The following is a 20,326-nucleotide window of genomic DNA, read 5'->3' as shown; positions in this document are numbered from 1 at the left end:
TCTACGTTTTATCTCTGTATCCTTTCTGCCTTTCTTCAGTACCAAAAATTGTGATCCCAAACTTTCAAATTCCATGCAAATGGGAATCAAGTTACAAACATGAACTTGACCAGGTCATGGCTCTAAGGAAGGAGGAAGCAGGTCTTGAGTATTTTTGTCTTTCTTTCCCAGGCTTATAGATATCCAGTGGGCACCTAGGCAGCGCTCAAGAAATAGTCTTAAATGAATGAACAGGGTTGGAATCCACATGTGATGCTGTGCCTGTGCACACTGCACACAATATAGACATTATTGGATGTATTCACACTTAATGTTGTATTTGTGATGAGACTGAACAGTGGGCTAATACTTTAAAAACCAGGAGTGAGTAGTCAGATATGTGCAGATACAAAAGGACATGCAAGTTGACTCCAACGTACTTTTAAGCAAAATGCTGTATTTTTCTCCTCTTGCCCTTCACAAATCCAAACAAATCAGTTCCAGGTGGAGGATGATCTCCCATGGGTCAGAGTCTGGCTGTACATTTTAATACTTCCTGACTTGAATATTGAGGATCTGTGTACATTTTAATAGTACATCTTACTAGAATGCGCTTGCTTCCCTCGGTCAGGGACAGCAATTCCCATCTTTAAAAAGGCAAAAACGTTCAAGCTCTACATCCCTCTGAGGAGCTTCTGGAAAGTTCGGGGGGGGGGGGTTGCTGTCCCTGGTTGTAGAGCCCTTCTTGGTTTTGTGAATATTCTGAGCTACTTTCTGCTGCTTTTTGGCTACGGCTTCTTCTTTATTTAGCCTGTGCAACCGAGAGATGACACTGCAGGGGTGAGTTAGATCAACTCAAAGCCTCCATGCTGCCTTCACACCTGACACAGCAGCCTCAGGGAAAGTGAGACCCCGCTAAGGTGTCTGCACCTATGCTCTCTTTCACCTTAAATCCATCCGCCCCAGCTCTGCACCAGAGATGCCTCTGAGGCAGCTGGCAGCTGGCCAAGGGCTTGCTCATCCAGCCAGCTGTTGTCAAGGGGGTGGGGCCACTGAACAGCCAGGTCTCTGAAGCTATTGTTGGATTATAATTTAGTATTCCTTCACCTCATTATGTCACCCTCTCCTAACCGTCTGAGTTTGAGCAAGGAGAGAGTGAGGAGTGAGGCAGGCCCCACAGCATGGACAGGCCCATACCTGAAAAACACAGGCATGTAGAGGATGGCTCAGCCTCTGCACGGTGGAGCACTGTTCCGACCTAGGTTACCTACCGTTCTGAACGTAAGTTTTGTTCTATATCTGAGGTCTTCGTTGTTGGTGTCTTAACAAAAATTAGACTCCAGAAGGCTTCACTAGCAAGTAAGTGATAAGCACCCCAACCTCCCTCCCCTTGACTCTCCACACACTTAGGCCTGGTGCCCCACCTCTTACAGGTACATTTGCTGCCCGCTGCAAGGCGTCACACTCCCTCCTGTGCTGGTTATCTTTCTGCTGATGTGACAAAACACCAGGACCAAGGCAACTTGTAGAAGAAAGTTTATTTGGCCTTAAGATTCCATGGTGGCATAGGGAAGGCACGGAGGGAGGACCAGGAAGTAGAGGCAACAGGGAGAGAAGGCTCAAGCCCATCCCCAGTGACACAGGGCCATGAGCAAGGCCTGTTCCCCTAACCCTCCTTAACATGCCATCATTCGGGGACTGTGTGTTTAAGTCCACAGAACCATGGGGGACACTTATCGGCCAAACTGCCACAGATTCTGCCGAGCAGCTGGGCCTCTGTGGAGCAGCTGGGCCTCCGTGGAGCAGCTGGGCCTCCGAGCTTCTCCTCTGCTCCGGAGGATCAGCTAAAGCCTAGGCACTGAGGCACATCACCTTCCTCACTTAGATTGACGTTCCTACCGTGAATGATGCTCCAAGAGCCGTGAAAAGGATGCCCGTTCAAGTGCAAGGCTCTGATACTTTCATGTTGGGCCATGTATACATGTCCCCACAACTGAGTGTGATCGAGCACATGCTCAGACACAGATGCAATCACATGGACCCAGCTCCAGCACGCACTTATATGTACTCTCAGTGTCTCAGGGCATCTCTGCCTCTTCCTTTGCAGCTTGGCTTTTAGACTTTAATGATATTTGAATTTTTAGGACCTGTACCTCTTAAGCCAATTTACTAGAATGTACTAGTTCTCTTTGCAGTTTGTACTCTAACAGGTGTCTGCTGAGTGGCTTGGGAGCTGAGGCTATGGTTCTAAATAGACGCAGAAAGACCCCACCTTAAAGGAAGCTATAGTGATGTAATTGCTTTAGGCCACGCCGAGTGCTGGAAGAAAAGCAGCTCAGGCATGGGGTATGACATAGCGGTGCTGTTTTGACAAAGATGGTCAGAGAAGCCCTTCAAAAGCAATGGACTATACATGATAAGAGCGAACAGGTGTAGAGAAGACCCTGTGGGGCCACTGTCCAAGTGGACAGAAGAGCTGAGGTAAAAGTTGGAGGTGTGACTGAGCTTGCGTCAAGAGACCTATCCGACCGATCAGACAGAGGCCCCAGGCAGGTCAGTTTCAGAGTCATGTGAGCTGACCGAGCTGCTGCATGGCTCCCCTGCTCACTCTGCGACCCAGGGTAGAGCGGTATGCTCATCCCTGCTCCTTCCTAGAAACCAGATCTCCCTGACGGGCAGTTCCGGCTCAGCTCCTTATAGATCCCCCTAGGATTCTAGTCTGTGCTCTCAGGGACGGCCCCTCGGCACGTTCAGGACAGAAGCTCTTCTTCTCGACGGCTCTATTCTTAGAATTCTAAGTATGTGACCTAATTTGCTTTCTATTGTGATTTAAAAAAAAAAAAAATCCATGACCAAAAGATACTTGGGGAAGAAAAGGTTTATTTGGCTAATATATCCCAATCTATTGAGGGAAGTCAGGCCAGGAAGTCAAGCAAGAGCAGAGGCGGGAACTGTGTAGGAAGGCTGCTTGCTTGCTTGCTCTCAGTCATCGTTTAGATTGTTTAGTTTCTTCTACCGTCCAGGACCATCCGCCGTGGGTGACCCTGCCCTCTGTGGGCTGGGCCCTCTCACACCAATTATTAGTCAAAACACTACTCCATAGACACAGCTGCAGACCGACCTGACGAAAACACTTCCCATATCCCCTCTTCTTCAGTGACTCTAGTTTGTGTCAAGTTGACAAAAACTAACCAGTCACTCCATTTTCTGGAAACAGAAGCTGAGCATCTATGTTACTGGGTCTTCTGGAGCCATGTCCTCTACTGTCCCTCCCTGTCTCTGCTTTCAGGAGGAGCCTACTGTCCCCGGGGCTCAAACACCGCCAAGTGTTCTGCAAAGTCTACACATAGCCGCTCCTGTTCCTCGGGCCGTCGGGCATTCCCTCACTCTCTGTACATGTTCTTGGCTACAACGGCATTTTCTTTGGCTTCTGAAGCCCTACGGGCAGCAGGCTGCTTTTTTGGTTGACTTGCTGGGGTTAGGTTCTAGTTGTTGGCTCTTTGAAGGGTGTATCCCGTCTCTCAGGAGGTGTTAGGTCTCAAAGCCTTACCCCAATGGGCCAGTGATGTAGAAATAAGAAGGCTGCCTGCGTCCCCATGAGTAAACAGGAACAGCTTGCAGAAAACCCTTTGCCACAGAAGACAAACAACAGAGCCCAACACAGTGACTTCAAACACCATGGCAACGCAGGTATGGACCACTACTACTGACAGACTTTCTTTACTATAGAAAGATACAGAGTGTTACCCCAACTGCCACCCACTAACTCACTGTTTCACCTGAATGGTGTATCACAAAAGAGGCCTGCAGAGAGGGGTCCTGAAAACACACCACAGATAGATCTTTAAAAACAAAACAAAACCTAAAAAATAGGGCAAAACCCAGCTGTGGAAGACAAGTCATGCCTGTGCACATACCTACATGCACACACATGTGCACACACAGTCAGCATCATGAACGTCTACAGAATGATTTGTAAGAGACAGAAATGGAGAACACCATCCTTTAATGTGGTCCCCTGTGGTTTCTGCCACATCACAGTCTAACGCATGCCAGAGAAAGAAGCAAGGCGTGCTTTCCAGGGATGTACCAGTTGAGCCTTTCTGTAGCTTTACCAGTGCTCTCAGAGTACAAGCTTGCAAGACACTGACAAAGCAGCACCACGCTTACTCTACAGTCTGCAGCCCCGAGTCCCAGCAAAGCTGTCTTGCTCGAGCGTGGCTCAGCTCCCGCGGTGAGGAGGTTCTAGGTACACCATTTCATTGGCTGTGGTCCCTAACACTGAGCAAGGACAAGCCCCTAGCCCAGTGTCAGTCACATGCCAGTGTGTGCTTCCCCAGGGGGCCTCTTGAGAGGGACAGATCTGTCTTAGAACCAACCTCATGTCCCTTCCCAGCATTCCCAAAGGACAATGCGTGAGCGCTCACTCCCAGAAGTCTAGGGAGTCGCTTCTGATGCCGCCTACTTTCCTATAAACTCCTTTGAAGACTGTTGAACTGTGACCAACTCAAAGTCCTACCCCTCACCTCAGTGTAGTTTTTAAGAGTCCATGAGCAAGTAGGAGGATCCACAATGTCAGTGCGCCCTTAAAAATGCATGAAGGCTCCGAACCGCAAGCCAAGAGCAGTAACTGAGCACAAACACTGCACCCTCTGATATTAATGTCACATTATTTATTTAGAGGTTTTTCTGGTTGCTGTTCGGGAGTGAAGATTCGTTTACAGAGAGGTTGGTTTACAAGGTTTTTATTACCACGGTATGACATTACTATTAAACTAAGACCATGTTAGATCCTGGCTGCCTGAGGTTAGGGCAGACTCCACCCCCGCCTCCGGTCACAAGCGCCTTGGCGGTAATGCTGCAAGGCTCATCGCTGTGAAATTGTTAGAACTCCAGGTCTAAGTGCCCTTTGCTTCTTACTTCTGCATCAATAACCAGCTGCATCCAAACACAGACATCAAAACCTTGTTAGAAATTGATGAAAGATCCTTTTTATGTCTCCCAGGAGGCAACTCGAGCCCCCAGGGGAACTGCGGTACACTTTACCTTTTCCATGAATTTGGGACAGCATTTGCATAGCTTCCCAGGTCCTGGATAACAAGGTTTAAGAGCAGCGTCAGGGTACAACATATCCAAGGATGCTCAGCCCTTCCGGTGCATAGACTTATTTCTTCCACAGGACACACTCGCCTTACATTTTCCAGTACAGATTCCATGATGTAGGGGAGACAGCTTAGTGCATAAGATGGACTCTGCCAGGCTGGAACCCCTCAAGACATCCCCAGGCCTCTGTACTTGACTGTGTTGCTTCAAGGGGTCCTCGAACTGTTGAAGAGCTGAGGGAAGGATTTCACCATGAACTTGCAAACCCCGGCCTTTCTGGTTCACCAGTGGCCACCTCACCAGGCTCACTGGGAGAAATGCCTGGGCTTTGCCTCTGGCCACTGTATGGCCGGCCCATCTTCCCATGGGCTGGTACACTGTGAGAAATGGTGCCCTACAGGGGTTGAGTTTAGTATGTGCCATGTAGAACTGAAAGGAAAGAAAGTTCCGCTTATAGTTTTATGAGCTTTCACCATCCACTCTGAGGGGCTCCCAACATCAGTGACATCAATTACTTGAGGCAGGGTGGTAATCTGTGGTGCTGGGGGGAGGGAGGGCTGCTGGTCACCCCCTCCCTTCTCATCCATACCTCCCTGCCCCGTCCCACATATAATAATATTGTCACATATCCCCCAGTACTTAGGTAAGCAACAGTGAAGGTTCGCTGGCCTGGATGAGGTGCTTGTAGTGGATGACAGATGCCCTTGGTGGCGGGGGTCGGGGGGGGGGAAGCAGGGATGAGATGTGTGGGCTGACACACCCCGCCCCCAGCTGCAGAATTCTGCAGCCGTTCTGATAGACTCTGCCTTCCCCTTTCCAGACTGAAATACGCTCAGACTTTGTGCATGAGTCTGAATACATTGAGAAAGCTCAGGAAGTTCTTTAGCTAAAAGGAGGTAACATTTGCATAGAGCAGCTTTCACAGCATCCAGGCCATCAGGGCAGACGGGCTGAGGGCCCCCTTTCCTTGCAGGAGGATGACAGGCCCCGAGTCTTCGGTGGGTGAGGGGCTGCAGTAGCAAGAGCCATGTCTAGGAGGGGCCAGGGGGCCGGACTGCATTTGTATGCTGGCTGGCTAGGAGAAGGGGATAAATCGATGCCAGCTTTGCTTAATCTGGACATTCGGAGACATTATTGTCACTGAAGGTCCCCAGAGGGCTGTGGCAGAGGATGAGGAATGAAGCATTATATTCAGAAAATAACACATAGCACGGAGTTAATAGCTAAATCACCCTCCTCCCTTGAGATACAGTCAAACCTGAGGCTTGTGCTCCCCCTGGAAGGTCAGAGGTGAGTGCAGTTTGCCACCTATAGCAAGGCCCAGGGGGAAAGGTGAGAAAGGGCACCTAGAATGAATAATGTGCATTATCCTGCTGGGTCAGGCACATCTTTGAAGCCAAGAAGGGGCTAGTCCCTGACTGTAATGCACAGGCACTCCCATCACACACACACACACACACACACACACACACACACACACACACACACACACACACACACCCTCTCTGATGTCCCTTGAGTCACAAAGGGCTTTTTTTCTCCACAGCTTTCCTCTACCTATGACCCCACCTTTAATCTTCATCTCTCTGTGTCTGTTTCCATCTTCTCTGTGTGTGTCCCATCTCTTTGATCTGTCTTCTCCTACTGTTCCTTCATCCACACCCCTCCCTTCCCCCTCCCCGGCCCAGCTCAGCATCTTCACCTGTGCTTCAGCTTCCCTGAGTTCTGTTTCCTGAGAGGGCATCCTGTCCTGTGGTCCTGCTGTTTGATACAGGGCTGTAGAGCACAAGAGCAGCCAGTGCAGGGGCTTGATGGGCACACGGATGTGCACTTCAAAACTGCCGGAGCCAACAGTGGATTGTGTTTCAGAGGCCCAGCTGGGACCCCAATAATCCTCTCTCCCTGCTTGGCGTGGGAAAGAGGTACTCGCTGGGCTGAGGTAACCCCGGGAAAAGCTATGCAGGTAGTGAGGTGCACAGCGACAAAGGGGATGGAGGGGATGAAGGAGAATCCAGGTTGGATGTTCCTCTTAACACAGGCATGGGTGTCTGTGTCTCTGTCTCTCTGTCTCTCTCACTTTGTCGGCTGTCTGTGCTCCAAGCGCTGTCTTGTACTCAGCTCTTTCCTTGCCCCTCTCCCACCCATAGCCCCTGAGTTGTAACCTTCTGTATGCTTTTGACTTCATATATGAAAGGTTTGTCCAAGGGAAACAAAACAGAAAGAGGAAGGAAGAGGAGGATGGAAAAAAGAGGAAAATAGAGGGTAAGGAGGAAGATAAAGAGGAGGAGGAAGGAAGGAGGAAGGAAGGAAGGGAAGGTTAGGCCTGCAGGAAGCCAATTAGAGAAACCAAGGAAAAGTGGTCCCTGTGACACCACTGTCCCCCAAGCCACAGCTCAGTCTGCAGCGAGGCTCTCCGCAGACGGTGTGAAGATGAAGGCCAGACTCTAATGTCTATGCAGCACCAGGTCCCTCACACAGGATGCTCAGGGTGCACTGCCTGCCAGAGGTGGCACCATGGTTTACAAATTGTGGTGCACACGTGGAGTCGAGAGCTGACCAGTGTGGGGTCAGAGAAGCCACAGGAAGGTAAGCCACAGGAAGCTGAGCCCAGTGAGCCCTTCCTGTCTGAGGAGCCCTGGGTTGTTCTTGGGGCCACATTGACAGGGCTGGCTTCTATATGGCCTGTTGGCTCAGGCTTGGCTCTTCCCTTCGCTGGTGGGAAAGGAGGGGGGTGCGTCTTCTGATGGGGAGACCACAGCCCATCCCAGACAAGAAGAAAGTGTCGGTTTCCCCCCGAAGCTTGCTGTGACAAGTCTTGGGACACAAAAACTTGGGAGCTTAAAACAGATTTATTCTCTCACAGTTCTAGAGACCAGAAGTTCAAAGTCAAGACACCAGATGACACATGTTCCCCTGAGGGCCCTAGGTAAGAGCACGTTCATGGCCAACCCCAGCTCTGCTGACGCCAGGCCACCCTGGGCATATGACCCCACCATGCTGGCTCTGCTTCCATCCTCTCATGGCTCCGTCCCCTATGTCTCTGTCACCCACGCTCCTATGCCTGGCTCTCATAGAGACATATGTCACTGGATGTAAAGCCCATGTTAACTCCAAGTGGTCATTTCTCAGGTCTCCTGGCCACGTGTCCATGGGGACCACTAATCCGCTGTCTCATCCTTCTGGTAGACCTCCATTTCTAAACTCCTGTCCTACGGAGAAACCTGCATGCAAGCTACTTAATGGAATCATAGCCATTAAGTAGACACAAGGCCACCCGGTCCAGGGCTACACTAGCCCTGTTTGGACTACCCTCCCAGCCTCCAGGATGCACTGTTGCCACTGGAATCAAGAATGGGTGTCTCCCACATGAGACAGATGGGGGGCGCACAGGGGGCCAGAGAGTGTGTCAGTGTCCAGTAGTCACCCCTACCCTGAACTCTTCTCTTCCTAGAGCGGACATCTCAGTGGTGGCCTTGGTACGTGTGGGCATCTGAGGAACGTAGTTCTAAACACCAGACTTCAAGACACTACCACCTCCCAGCCGGTGTTTAAACTAGAGTGTGGGCTTAGATTTCCACGGACACAAAGTGCTGACGACAGGCACAGCTCAGCACTGACCACCCTGGCGCTTCCTCCCCCACTAGCGCATGCATTATTCAGCATGTTCACTTGATACATTCGCACGGCTGACAGAGCTGCTCTGAGCACTGGTTAGACAACGCACTCTACCTTATATTTGAATAGAAAGAGGCCAATGACAGCAGCTTCACAAAGCTTCTAACTCTGTAAAAGCGTTGCCTGTCAACTCTGGTTCCTTAAGAGATATGAGGTGTTCAGAGCCTGCATGGAGACCTAGTTGTGGAGATCTTTCTAGTTTCTTATGAAAGATCTACGTTTCTAACTATGCTTTTTTTGTTTTAACCTACTTAAAACCCTTTGGGTAACTACATCAAAAGTAAGAACTTTGATGCTAAGGGCAGAAATCTTGGGCACTATGTTTTAAAAATATTTATTTACATATTCACACTGTGTGAGCCTAAGCATGCATGTGTGTGTGTGTGTGTGTGTGTGTGTGTGTAAGTCAGATCACAGCTTGTGGAAGTTCTTTCTTTCCTTCTACCATGTGGGCCCTGGGAATCCCACGCAGATCTCCAGGGGAGGTAACGAGTACCTTCCCTGCTGAGCAATCTTGCCATTTTGAACATGTTTGTCTTTGATATACCCAATCTCAAACAAGAGCAATCTATAATCTGGTTGGGACTGAGATGCTATGGCCTTGATGGGGTTCACTACTGTCTGGGAATCGGATGAAGAGTAAGTGGGGTGCAGACCAAGGTCCAAGCGTGTCCTAGCATATTACAAATACACCAAGCATGTACGATGGAGTCAGATCTCAGAAGTGAGCTCAGATCTTCTTACTTGGCACTTTAACATTTACCTTGGGGTAAATGCAATCCACCTGATCTCAAACACTAGGACAATAGGCTAAAAAAAAAAAAACTCGCACAATTTAATAAAAGAGTAAATCAATATAATTTGTTTATTTGACTTTTGGAATAAACACTAATTTTTAGCAAATTGGATATATATATAAATTTCTCACATTTCAGGTAGCACAGGTCCCTCACATTGAAAAATAGATTTCTATCGTATTTATTTTGTGTGCATGTGTGTGTGGTGTGTTTTCATCCTCTGCCTTCTTCATTAAGGCAGGACTTCTCTTTTGAGCCCAGAGCTTGTCAATATGGGGTCAGCTTGCACCAAAGAGCCTCTCTGCATCATAAGAGCTGTGGGATTACAGGCAAGAAGTCACATCCACCCATCATTCATCTGGGCTCTGGGAATCAAAATTCCAGTCTTCACAGTCATGTAGCAAACGGTTCTACTGGACCATCTTCCTGGACCTCTCTCCCTCCTTCCTAAATGGCATCTCTGTTAATGGTTTTGTGTTTGTTTCTACATAATTAGTCCAGAAGAACAAGAATGAAGATAAGGACCATAAAGTTTTCAAGACTATAAGGTTTCATTTTAAAATGTTAAATTCTTGGTTGATGTTTTGGTTTTTTTGGTTGTTTGTTTGTTTGTTTTTTCAGTGCTCAAAATTCTGTTCAGAAGGATAGGAGATTGTGTCAGATCACTCTAGTGGAGGGCCATGGTCAATTTGTTGAGTATTTTATAAATAGATTTCCACAGGACTTGGTCTTATGCGTGAAGTCAGGATTGACCTAGAGTATGTTGGATTTTATGAGTCAGACTCAGAACTTGGACAGGGCATGTGGGTGACTGACACACCATGATTCTTAATGAAACCATGTAATTCCTCATCAGTTCTTAGCAGGACGAAGACAGCCCGGAGAAGCCAGTGAGGGGATGTAATGAATCTCCACACTACCAAAACCAAGAGGCATGCCAGTGTGACACACAAGGAAATCACTTGGCAAACTCCCAAAAAATAGGGTCATCCTTTCTCGTATTCTGGGGAAAATCTCAAGAAATTGGGATTGTTTTTGAAAAGAGGAAAAGGTCATTTAAGTTGCTGTTTCAGTGCTTGCCTTGGTTTTATTTCTTTCTAGAAGCCTTATGCCATAAACTATGGTGAATAGCATCCCGGTGACTGCTCAGTAGAGAAAGCATAGAACTTTCTGGGTGCCGAGTTTACCCCTGCTGCAGACAATATGGGTGGGACTTTGAACTTACAGGAAAATAAGGAGCCCCAGGAACACTCTGAAACAAAATAAGCAGGAATTTTCAGGCACTTCAGTCAGAAGGGGAGACGGCTGAGATGTGCTAGGGACGGCATGGGAGATGCCCATCCAAACTCAACATGCCTGAAGCCAATCCATCCTCTATCCTGCGCCATCTTTCCCCCAACACAAAACTTCATAATTAGTGGCTTGTGTTTTTTATTTGATTCCGTTGATATAACCAAATACCAAACGCGGGTTAAATTTATGAAGTAAATAAGTTTTAACTCAGTGTTGAAGGCCTAACCCACAAAAAGCATAGTGCTGGCTCTCGTGGGGCCCATGGTAGATAGTGGAAATGTGACAAAAAGGTCACCTCTCAGAACAGGAAGCAGTTAGAGATTTGAGACCCCATCTATCATCTCCCAAGGTCCATCCCCAATTGTCCCAAGGATCTCTCCTAGACCGCACCTCTTATAAAGACCTCAGCACCACACTGAGGCCAAGCCTCCAGTGTGCGGACACATTCAAATCATAGCACAGCCCGCCATCCACCCTGTCATCCGAGCTTAAAACCAGGAGGGAGTCACCCTTCCCTTTTCCAGTGCCACTTCACAGCTGGAGAGACTTCGCACCGGCCATCCATATCCCGCAGCTGTCCCCTCCCAAGATCAGGCCATCCTGTCTCTCTTCTCCACACACTCTCTCACTTGGAGCTCCGCCTGCTGCCATCGTCCTCTCTGGCCTGAGGTGCTCACTTGGCATGGGTGCCGAAATAGCGACTTCCTGAGGCCTCAAGATGGGAAGGAATAGCCTCTCCCCCCACCCCCGTGGGGGTCATCTCAGCCTGCTGCTCAAACAATCTGTGTCTATGAGGGTTTTGAAGTGACAAAGACAGTAAGCATAGGTAGGCTGGAGAGTGATCAGTGTGCCTTTCAGGATAGCAGAGACTAAATGCCAGGCTGAGTCCATCTCAAGCCACAGAGTGCGGCTGCATTTAGGGGTTCATCACAGCACACTGACTCCTTGCAGGGGGTTCTGGAGTGGACTTATGGCTCTAGCCAGGGTCGTGGAGACAGGGGACAAAAACAAGTCAAAAGATACCATTAGAAATGGAGTAACCAGGAGAGAAAGGTATCAAAAGAGACATGTTTTAATATCTAGAAGGACACTGACAACATTAAGCAGTATTGGACACACAGGAGAATGAGGTGTTTAGGGGTTTGAGAGGGCATGAGGCCTGGCCTTTCTGACCTGGGTTTGCAGGCTGCGGCATTTCACACTCAGGGTGCATATGTAAGCGCGCAAAGCTTCGGAAGTTCGTGCCTGGGGCCCAGAAGGCTACAGAATAGAAAGGAGAATTGTCGGTAAACAGATATCACAAGCAACTGGCCCTCCCAAGTGCGGCTGGGGATAGCTCTGCCTTGTGAGGTGAAGAGGGGCGCAATCAAGGAGGCTGAGGAGTGGTGATCAGAGCTGCCCAGGCAGCTGGAAACCACAGAGCCGAGGCAGACGGGTGCCAATAGCATCACATGTTGCCAGGGTTGAAGCCATGGCAACCGGAGGCCATGGTGACCTCCAGGACAATGCCTTTCTCTGCTTGAAAGCTGCAGGTGCCATGTCAGACAGTTCAGGGTTAGAAAGAAATGGACGGTGAGGCAGACGAGACATGCAAGGGATTTGCTTAGAAATATCCTCATGAGGAATTCAGAGAGAAGAGCAGAGGACGAGGCAGGGACTGTGATGCAGACCTCAGACCTAGGAGAGGGGGAAGAAGCATAGAAGTCAGTGCTGTCCTTACAAGACGGGACATCATGGGAAAAGGAGGTGACTGGGGAGAAAAAGTCACCAGGGCAGCCTTAACTTCCCTGTCACCATAGGAGGATCTCAGAGGAAAGGAAGGAGAGAAGAGGGTGTGTTGGCATGACACCATGGAGGCCAAAGGAAGTAGAGTCACTAAGTGGTCTAAGCTGTTCTGAGCTCTGCCACAGCATGGCAAGACAGAGGAGATGAAGGAGGTGGTTGGGAGAGGCCTGGGTGAGAAAGGGGGCGGGGCTGTACGGCTTTCACCTCAGTCTGTCACAAACAACTGCCTAAGTTCACAGTGGCTCAGGAGTAGCTCGAGTTGTCCCCTTTTCTAGCCATCCTTGACTCTGGCCTCCTGGCCCCTCACACTTCTAATCACATGGGGGGTTTGGTCTCACAGTTCATATCCAGCAGACAGGCTGCCTCTGACGTAAGGGTGTCTGGACCTCATTAGCTCATCTCTCAGGCTCTCATACTGCAGAACTACAGTTAGTGCTCTGTGGACCATGGAAAAAGAAGTGTGAAGACCACTTCACTTGCCTCTCTGGAGTGCGCTCTAATGCGAGAAATGCCCCACCCCGCCCTACCTCAACACAGTAGGAACTTTTTCTCTAGAGCAAAGTTCCCACTGTGGGTTCCCAAGATGTTCTGGCCTGTTAAGCAAGTGATGAAACTATTAACTCTCTGTGTTTGTCCCCAGGCGACCTCATACACCTGCCTCCATACCTTCGAATGGACTTCTTATTAAACCGGGGTGCACCAGGCACCAGCAGGGACCTGAGTTTAGGACAAGCGTGCTTGGAACCCCAGAAAAGTCGGACCCTGAAGCGCCCCACGGTCCTTGAGCCTACCCCTATGGAGGCTTCTTCCTCCACCTCTTCCACAAGGGAAGGACAGCAGGCGTGGCAACAAGGGGCCGTGGCCACCTTACCTCAGCGAGAGGGTGCGGAGCTGGGCCAGGCAGCTAAAATAAGCAGCTCTCAAGAGTCGCTGCTGGACTCTCGGGGCCACTTGAAAGGAAACAATCCCTACGCAAAATCATACACCCTGGTATAACACAGGGCGCAGCTGGACAGCGGTTGTAAATACAATTTAAACGATCCAATCAAAGCTACCTTTTTTTTACGGAATTCCAATATTTATAATTAAAGAAAATTGCCAAAATATATTAAAAAAAAAAAAAAAGAAGAAGAAGAAGAATGGAAACACTGAAGCCACAGACAGTGTGAAGACTACTCTGCTTTTCCTCGGTCTGAGTGTGGGCTCCATCCGCCTGGGCATCTGATTTTTGGGGAAAGAAGTCCAGTTTTATGATTTTCACAGGATATAGCATTTTTACTGATTTTCTACAAAGTGCATGGGGACTCATTAAACCTTCTGAACAGAAGAAGTTCTAGCACACAAGAGTCAAGAAAGGAAATGGGGGGAAATTAGCCTATTTGTGAATTGAAGAGGAGCGTTGACATGGGGGCAGGGGACAGCTTCCGTCACCTTTGCACACCTCTCCTTCCCACCGGGAACCAGGCCCTCGGTTTGATTTTTCTGTCGTTAATTAGAATGAGTGCTGTCAGTGAGGGGGTGGGGAGGGGGAAAACCCATTCTGTTTTCCTTTTGTTTATTTTTTAATTTGACAAGACACTCTTTGCATTTTGTCTAAGAGAAATAAAAGAGACAAGGTGGTCTGCCTTTATTTGCATGTCCTGCTGATGTCCCCTACCCATTGCTCAGGCCTCCTTCCTGCTCATACCGGTGTTTGTGAACAAAATGACTGGACCCAGTGCCCAATCTCGGGGGGAAAAAAAGATGCTAAATTCTGAACAGCTCAGGAATTGCTGGGAAGAGACAAGATGACACAACTCCGCGGATGGAAACCAAACCAAAGGCAGCCTGGTCTCCACCCAGTATCCTGGGCCTCTCACCGGACTAAGGTCCTTGTCTGCTTCAGGACCTGCTCTCTGACTCATTAGTGTTGGCAGGCCATTTCCAAATCCAGCGCACTGCTCTTTGTCAATAAAGTTTTATTGGAAGAAGTCCAAAGGCCCTACGCTCCATCCGCATTGTCTGTGGTTGCTTCTGTGCTGTGATGTCAAGTTGGGTAGCAGTATGGCACACAAAGCCCACAGGACTCTCTGGCTCCTCACAAGACATGCTTGCTCACCCCTGAAGTTTCTTGTTGCACCCCTAACTTGACAAGCCCCACCTTCCTTTTCCTGCCCCGTCTCCACTGTGACCGGCGGTGAGATTCACAGCAGACCATCTTCAGATGCGTTGCCTCCAGTCCTCTCTTTGGCACCCAGAGAAAAATCAACCCATATACAAGGGTGTTCCTCTAAACTCCAAGCTTTTATTTTCCTTCTTCTCTGTCTAAATGCTTTGTCGTGGGCTCACCCAGACAGCGAGCCGACTCACAAACAGGAGGTACCATATCCCACATCCCTTGGCTCTTCCACAGTGTGCCTTAGAAAGAACCTGCCATCCTCTGAGGCAGCAAAACCCCATTCTAGATGCCATCCCTAACAGGGAAGACGACCCAGGTCTATCACTTTAGTGTTTTGGCATTGACTGGAACACCTGACCCAAGGTCCATAGCTCTTCACTTCCCAGGAACACCACACACAAGTACTTCTTCAGACTGTCCCCACGTGCCCTCATGGAGTCCACAAGAAAAAACTGGTACAGTGACTACTATCTGGAACCAGATTACAACACTCCCTGCCCCCTCCCTCCCTCTCTTTCTCCACCCTCCCTCCCACCATCTATCTTCCAGGCAGAGTTTTTACCTCCTGAACACAGGCAGAGCAGGTTCAAGACTCTGTCACCACCACGCGACAGCTCTGACTTTAGGGGCTATGTGAATGTGAGGTGTGTGCAGCTTGCCATGGTTTCAGAGCACAATTTATTCTGGACATTCCATGAATGCAGAAGAATCAAGATGCTACTTTCTAGAGAGAGAGATAAAGACCCTCGCATTCATCGGTCTAAACGTTGTAGGGTTCCCACACTTGGAAGTTTATTCTTTTCAATTTCTTTTTCCCAAGATGTACAAAAATAAAAGATTCGACATGTCTGCTTCTGCAATGGATTTCTTGCAAGATTTCTGCCTTGAAAATGCTAATTAAAATGAATTCCACATGCAGGCACTGTATAAACACCCCCCCACCCTTGCCTCAAATAGGGGCCGGATACTACTGTCTACAAAGAGGTATAGAGCTGTGAATTAAAAGGCCGCTATGACAGCAGTAACTGAGTTTTTCTCTGTGCCCTCCTGTCTCCATTCTGGTGTGTTTGCGGGGAGGTCACTGGATTCTCTATGTCCTCACACAGGTGTATGGGAACTTAAATGTGGTGAAGGTGTATTGTCATTTTCTAAAGAACATGACCCAGGGGTTACTCCAGCTCTCAGACTGACACAGTCTTCTCTTAGAATCGTCAACTCTTGATCAATTCTTTAGTCTCTGACTAAAAGCTATTGGGTAAATGGGGGAACAGTTAGTAGGGAACTGAGACTCCTTTCATCCCTCCAAATGACCAAAAAAAAATAGCTCCTCTGTAAAGTAAGCAAGTAGAGGTTCTTGTGAACCACACAGTGTCCTCCACTTCTCCAGGGACCTTGGTGCTTCTGTTTAGTTCACATGTCTACCTGATGCTCTTATTTTGAACCCACAACAAGGCTAGCAAAAAAGGATGTAAAATCTGAACAGTGAAATAGCATGAAACTAGTCATGAGTGTTCTGAGGTCCCCTTGGCACCACTGTGACAAGAGCCTCCTGTACTATCCTAAGACACAGGAAACACCACCATTGCTTACATGGCTCTTAAAATAAACAATTTCTCAGTTAAGGTCTTTCTGACATGATGCCATGACACATGAATGACATGATTCCTTTAAAAAAAAAAAAAAAAAAAAACAACGAGGACACTCTGGGGAGTGATGCAAAGCACCCTGGGATTGGGAAGCCAAGGATTAGTTTGTCATTGTCCAGCTTTGGGCCTAGAAAGGTCTAAAGGTCTTAACAGTGGGTCCACGTTGGAAAGTCTTACTTTAACTTTCTAAGATGACCTCGGCTCTTAGATAAACATACTAACACTGAGGGCTCTGGAGACTACATAGCTTCTCCTCTCGATTATTGATCCAAAATGATTGTCAAAGCATAGGAAAATGAAATGGGAGGAAAAGTTTTCCCTATTTGTCTCCTAAGTCACATAGCTGCAACATTTAGGAAGGGCTCAAACCAGGAAGGAGCGCAGAAGTCTACTTTTGTCCAAGCGCCATGACATGTCTACGCCCTTGTAAGACAGGACCACTTCGGGCAGACGGTAGCTATGGGTAGGACCCTACTGACTGAAGAGGGTGGGCCTCACTGACAGGAACCATCACGGTCATCAGGCAAGATCTAGGGCTATGTGCTGGGAGAGCATCTTCAGTGCCCTGCCCAACAGGTACCGTACAGTCAGGAATGTCGTCCCAAGAGGAACTTTGGGTAAAACTTTTTGTTCAAGGAGGTTTAAATGGAAAGTGACCTTGAAAGACAGAGTCAGTGTGTCCCTGGTGAATGAAGGTGAGTTTTCTTGAGGCTAATGAAAACAAATCCCCCTCTTGCGACAAAGCCATGGCAAGGGTAGCCATATGCCGTGTTCAGACCTGGGACTTCCCAGACAATAGACAGAGAAAGTCTGCGCTCATGCTCTCACAGGTCGCTTGAGATCCAGGAGGTCAGGGAGCACACCCTACCTTCCAAAGTCAGTACCATCTTACCTTCTCCATAGGACCGCCCCCCCCCCCATCAGTCCCCACATCACACCACAGTAACCCAGTATCCCATGTCTACACTGGCTCTTTACCCACGTACTTATTGTCATCTGGCTCACTGTGTAACTTATGCTACCTAAGACCATCCCCTCCATCCAGAGAGGAATTCATCTTACATGCCCGAGTGTTCAGTTTCCAGAATAGAGCACAGTAAACACCCTAAGTTCAGAGAGTCCCAGCTATGACACGAGCTCCCTGCACACAAACCATCACACAGCGCAATTCCCTCCCTGTACTCTGGAGATGCAGGATGCAGCTCAAACCTGAACCCATAAGTGCTTTGACTTTGGTGAAAGTGTTGGTCAGTTTTTTGTTTTACTGTTGCTCTTGTGGTTCCCTTTCTCTTCCCAACCTCTCACTTCCAGACAAATTATAAAACTTGAGGAAAGTGACTTTGAGAACCTGGTGGAGTGCTTGCTTTACCTCCCCCAAACAAAGCCTGTAAGCCTTTGTATCCAGGACACTTCAAGCACACTGTGAGAAGAAAGATGTGTTTATCAGTCCTAGCTCTGTCTCCCCGGAGAGGACAGAATTCTATTTCCAGGAGACAGCACTGGGGAAAATGTAGCAGGGCATACAATTGTGTGTGCGCACTGGCGGCTGGGTCAGTGAGCACAGCAGGGCCTGGATCCATCTGGCACCAGAGCATCAAGAGAACCAGAGTCTTGAAGCACCCTGTGTGAAGATGCTGGGTTGTACTTCCGGAGTTGGCTTATGCAGAGGGTCCCCTACTGCTGAATTCTGTAGAGAGACCCATTTCTAAATACAAAAATTAAGCATGTCTTCTGAAGTCCCACTTCTCAGATGGAATGATGATGGCCCTACATTGTGACCCAAGAGTCAATGCCAGGCAAATGGGAGGCAGGACCTTGCGTTGAGAAGGCACGGTTCATGCAGCGACTGACAAGCTCAACCCAATGGACATGCCTTCTACCTTCACAGCTCTCCAACCATCCTCCAGGATGAGATAGCAGTGTGCCTAAAGCCAGCCCTGTGGCCGTTCTCACAGCATCCCTTCCCCTCCGGGACTAACTTTTCCAGCTGGTTCACTGTGAAGCTCCACGTGTCTTGGATTAAAGGATGTCCCTTCACTTACTCATGAAACAAAAGACGACGCTCAACAATTCCAAGGTGCTGGTACTCCAGTGAGCCGAGCCAGAGCCTTGCCCTGAGCTGAGAAGTACGACAGTGCTTCCATAGAGGCTCCTCAGAGCGTGAGAGGACGGCACGTCCCCACTGCTACATCACTGTCCACCCTCCTCAAAGACCTTCCTGCTTGCCTGCCTCACGTGCTCACTCTACAGAACACAACAGTTGCATGGACACTTTGAGATTTCGCACGGTACATGATATCACAGCAAAAAAGATACTTGGTGTGCTTTGCATGCCCAGGTTTGACACTAGCACCCACACCTCCAGTAGCTCACCACGAGATGTCAAGCAGAGTCAACCGCTGTGGGCATCTCTGTATGGCTGGCTGGACCAGATCTTCAAATCCTGCCAACACCCCCAGGGAGATAGATCTTCTAAGTATCTATCCCCCACAGTAAGTGTGTGAAAGTCATCGTGAGGCCAAGGCTACTTCTCATTTGCTTTTTGTTGATGGTGGTGGTAGTTTTGTTTTTGTGCTCCCAGCACTCCACACAGGCACAGCACAAGCAGGTAAATAAATGTTTCTAAGGTTCATTGCAGGGGAATTATGGGATGTAAAATGGTAGTCCAAATGTCCATGAGCCTGGTATAGAAAGCAGATTTTAAACTTTTTAATAAACTTGTAAACTGAGCATCATGTTGTGTTTGCTTTATCTGTTTGTCTAAGACAGTGTAGACCAGTCTGGCCTTGAACTTGCAGCAATCCTCCTGCCTCAGCCTCTCAAATACTCAGATTATGGATGTGAGCCACCAAACCCAACTTCTGTGTTTGTTCTTTATTGGGGAGGAGACAGGAAGAAAAGGGAAACAGGTTGTTTGCAGGTTGAAGGCGCCGTGGGCTGCGGAAAACCTCACAGGCTGCTGCTGCTGCTGCTGAAAAGAATAACCTTCCCAAGGGCTTGTAAAACAAAAGGTGCTCTGTAGGCAGAGCTCTGCTCAAACACCACCCTTAGCAGTTCTTGCTGGATCCTGTATGTGATCATCAGTAGAAGTGACCGAAGGCACATGGGTCTGTCCAGAGTGGTGAGGTCCCAGTCACCCCCTCAGTCTACCGCCCCTGCCGATAAGATACCTCCCTTCTCTCCCCTGGATATGCAAACTGGAGGACCAGAACTGAGGCAGCACCTGCAAGACCAGCACAGCGGAAGCCCAAACAGGTCCTTAGCAGCCGGGGCTCACCTTCTACAACAATTCCTAAATTCTCTTTTCTTCTCCTTTTGCTGTGTTCCCTCTGACCCCATGCCCTTGCTGACCACTGGGGACAAGAGGACAGTGTTGTCCTGATGCCCACAGCTGGTCTCTTCCAGGATCTGGATGGCAACTGCTCTCAAATCCCTGGATCTTTACAGCCCCTGACTCCCTCACATCTGATATGTAAAAGTGATCAAATCTTACACATCAAGAAAAGTAAATCTCCCCCTTTGCCTGGTAGACACTGTACTTGCCTCCCTTGTGGCTGGGTCATGGCACCCCTTTACAGCGCTCCCTGTAGGTCGTGACACCCCTTTACAGCGCTCCCTGTAGGTCATGGCACCCCTTTACAGCGCTCCCTGTAGGTCGTGGCACCCCTTTACAGCGCTCCCTGTAGGTCGTGACACCCCTTTACAGCGCTCCCTGTAGGTCGTGACACCCTTTACAGCGCTCCCTGTAGGTCGTGACACCCCTTTACAGCGCTCCCTGTAGGTCGTGGCACCCCTTTACAGCGCTCCCTGTAGGTCGTGGCACCCCTTTACAGCGCTCCCTGTAGGTCGTGGCACCCCTTTACAGCGCTCCCTGTAGGTCGTGGCACCCC

The 20,326-nt window shown here is 48.9% G+C and overlaps 1 protein-coding gene and 1 pseudogene across 1 annotated transcript in view; both read left to right on the top strand.

Moving 5' to 3' along the window:
* Dscam (DS cell adhesion molecule) overlaps positions 1-14,196 on the top strand; it is a 574,658-nt gene extending 560,462 nt beyond the window's left edge. The window contains exon 34 of the mRNA XM_051150389.1: positions 13,273-14,196. Within this exon, the coding sequence (XP_051006346.1) occupies positions 13,273-13,628 (356 nt within the window). The 3' untranslated portion in view covers positions 13,629-14,196. The remainder of the gene's footprint in view (positions 1-13,272) is intronic.
* The window catches only part of LOC127192954 (40S ribosomal protein S19-like), an 877,505-nt pseudogene that overhangs the window by 820,552 nt on the left and 36,627 nt on the right, over positions 1-20,326 (top strand).

The sequence above is a fragment of the Acomys russatus genome, chromosome 8 (assembly GCF_903995435.1).
Source record: "Acomys russatus chromosome 8, mAcoRus1.1, whole genome shotgun sequence".
Lineage (NCBI taxonomy): Eukaryota > Metazoa > Chordata > Mammalia > Rodentia > Muridae > Acomys > Acomys russatus.
The sequence above is the reverse complement of the archived record's forward strand: the minus strand, read 5'-3'. Positions and strand labels throughout refer to the sequence as shown.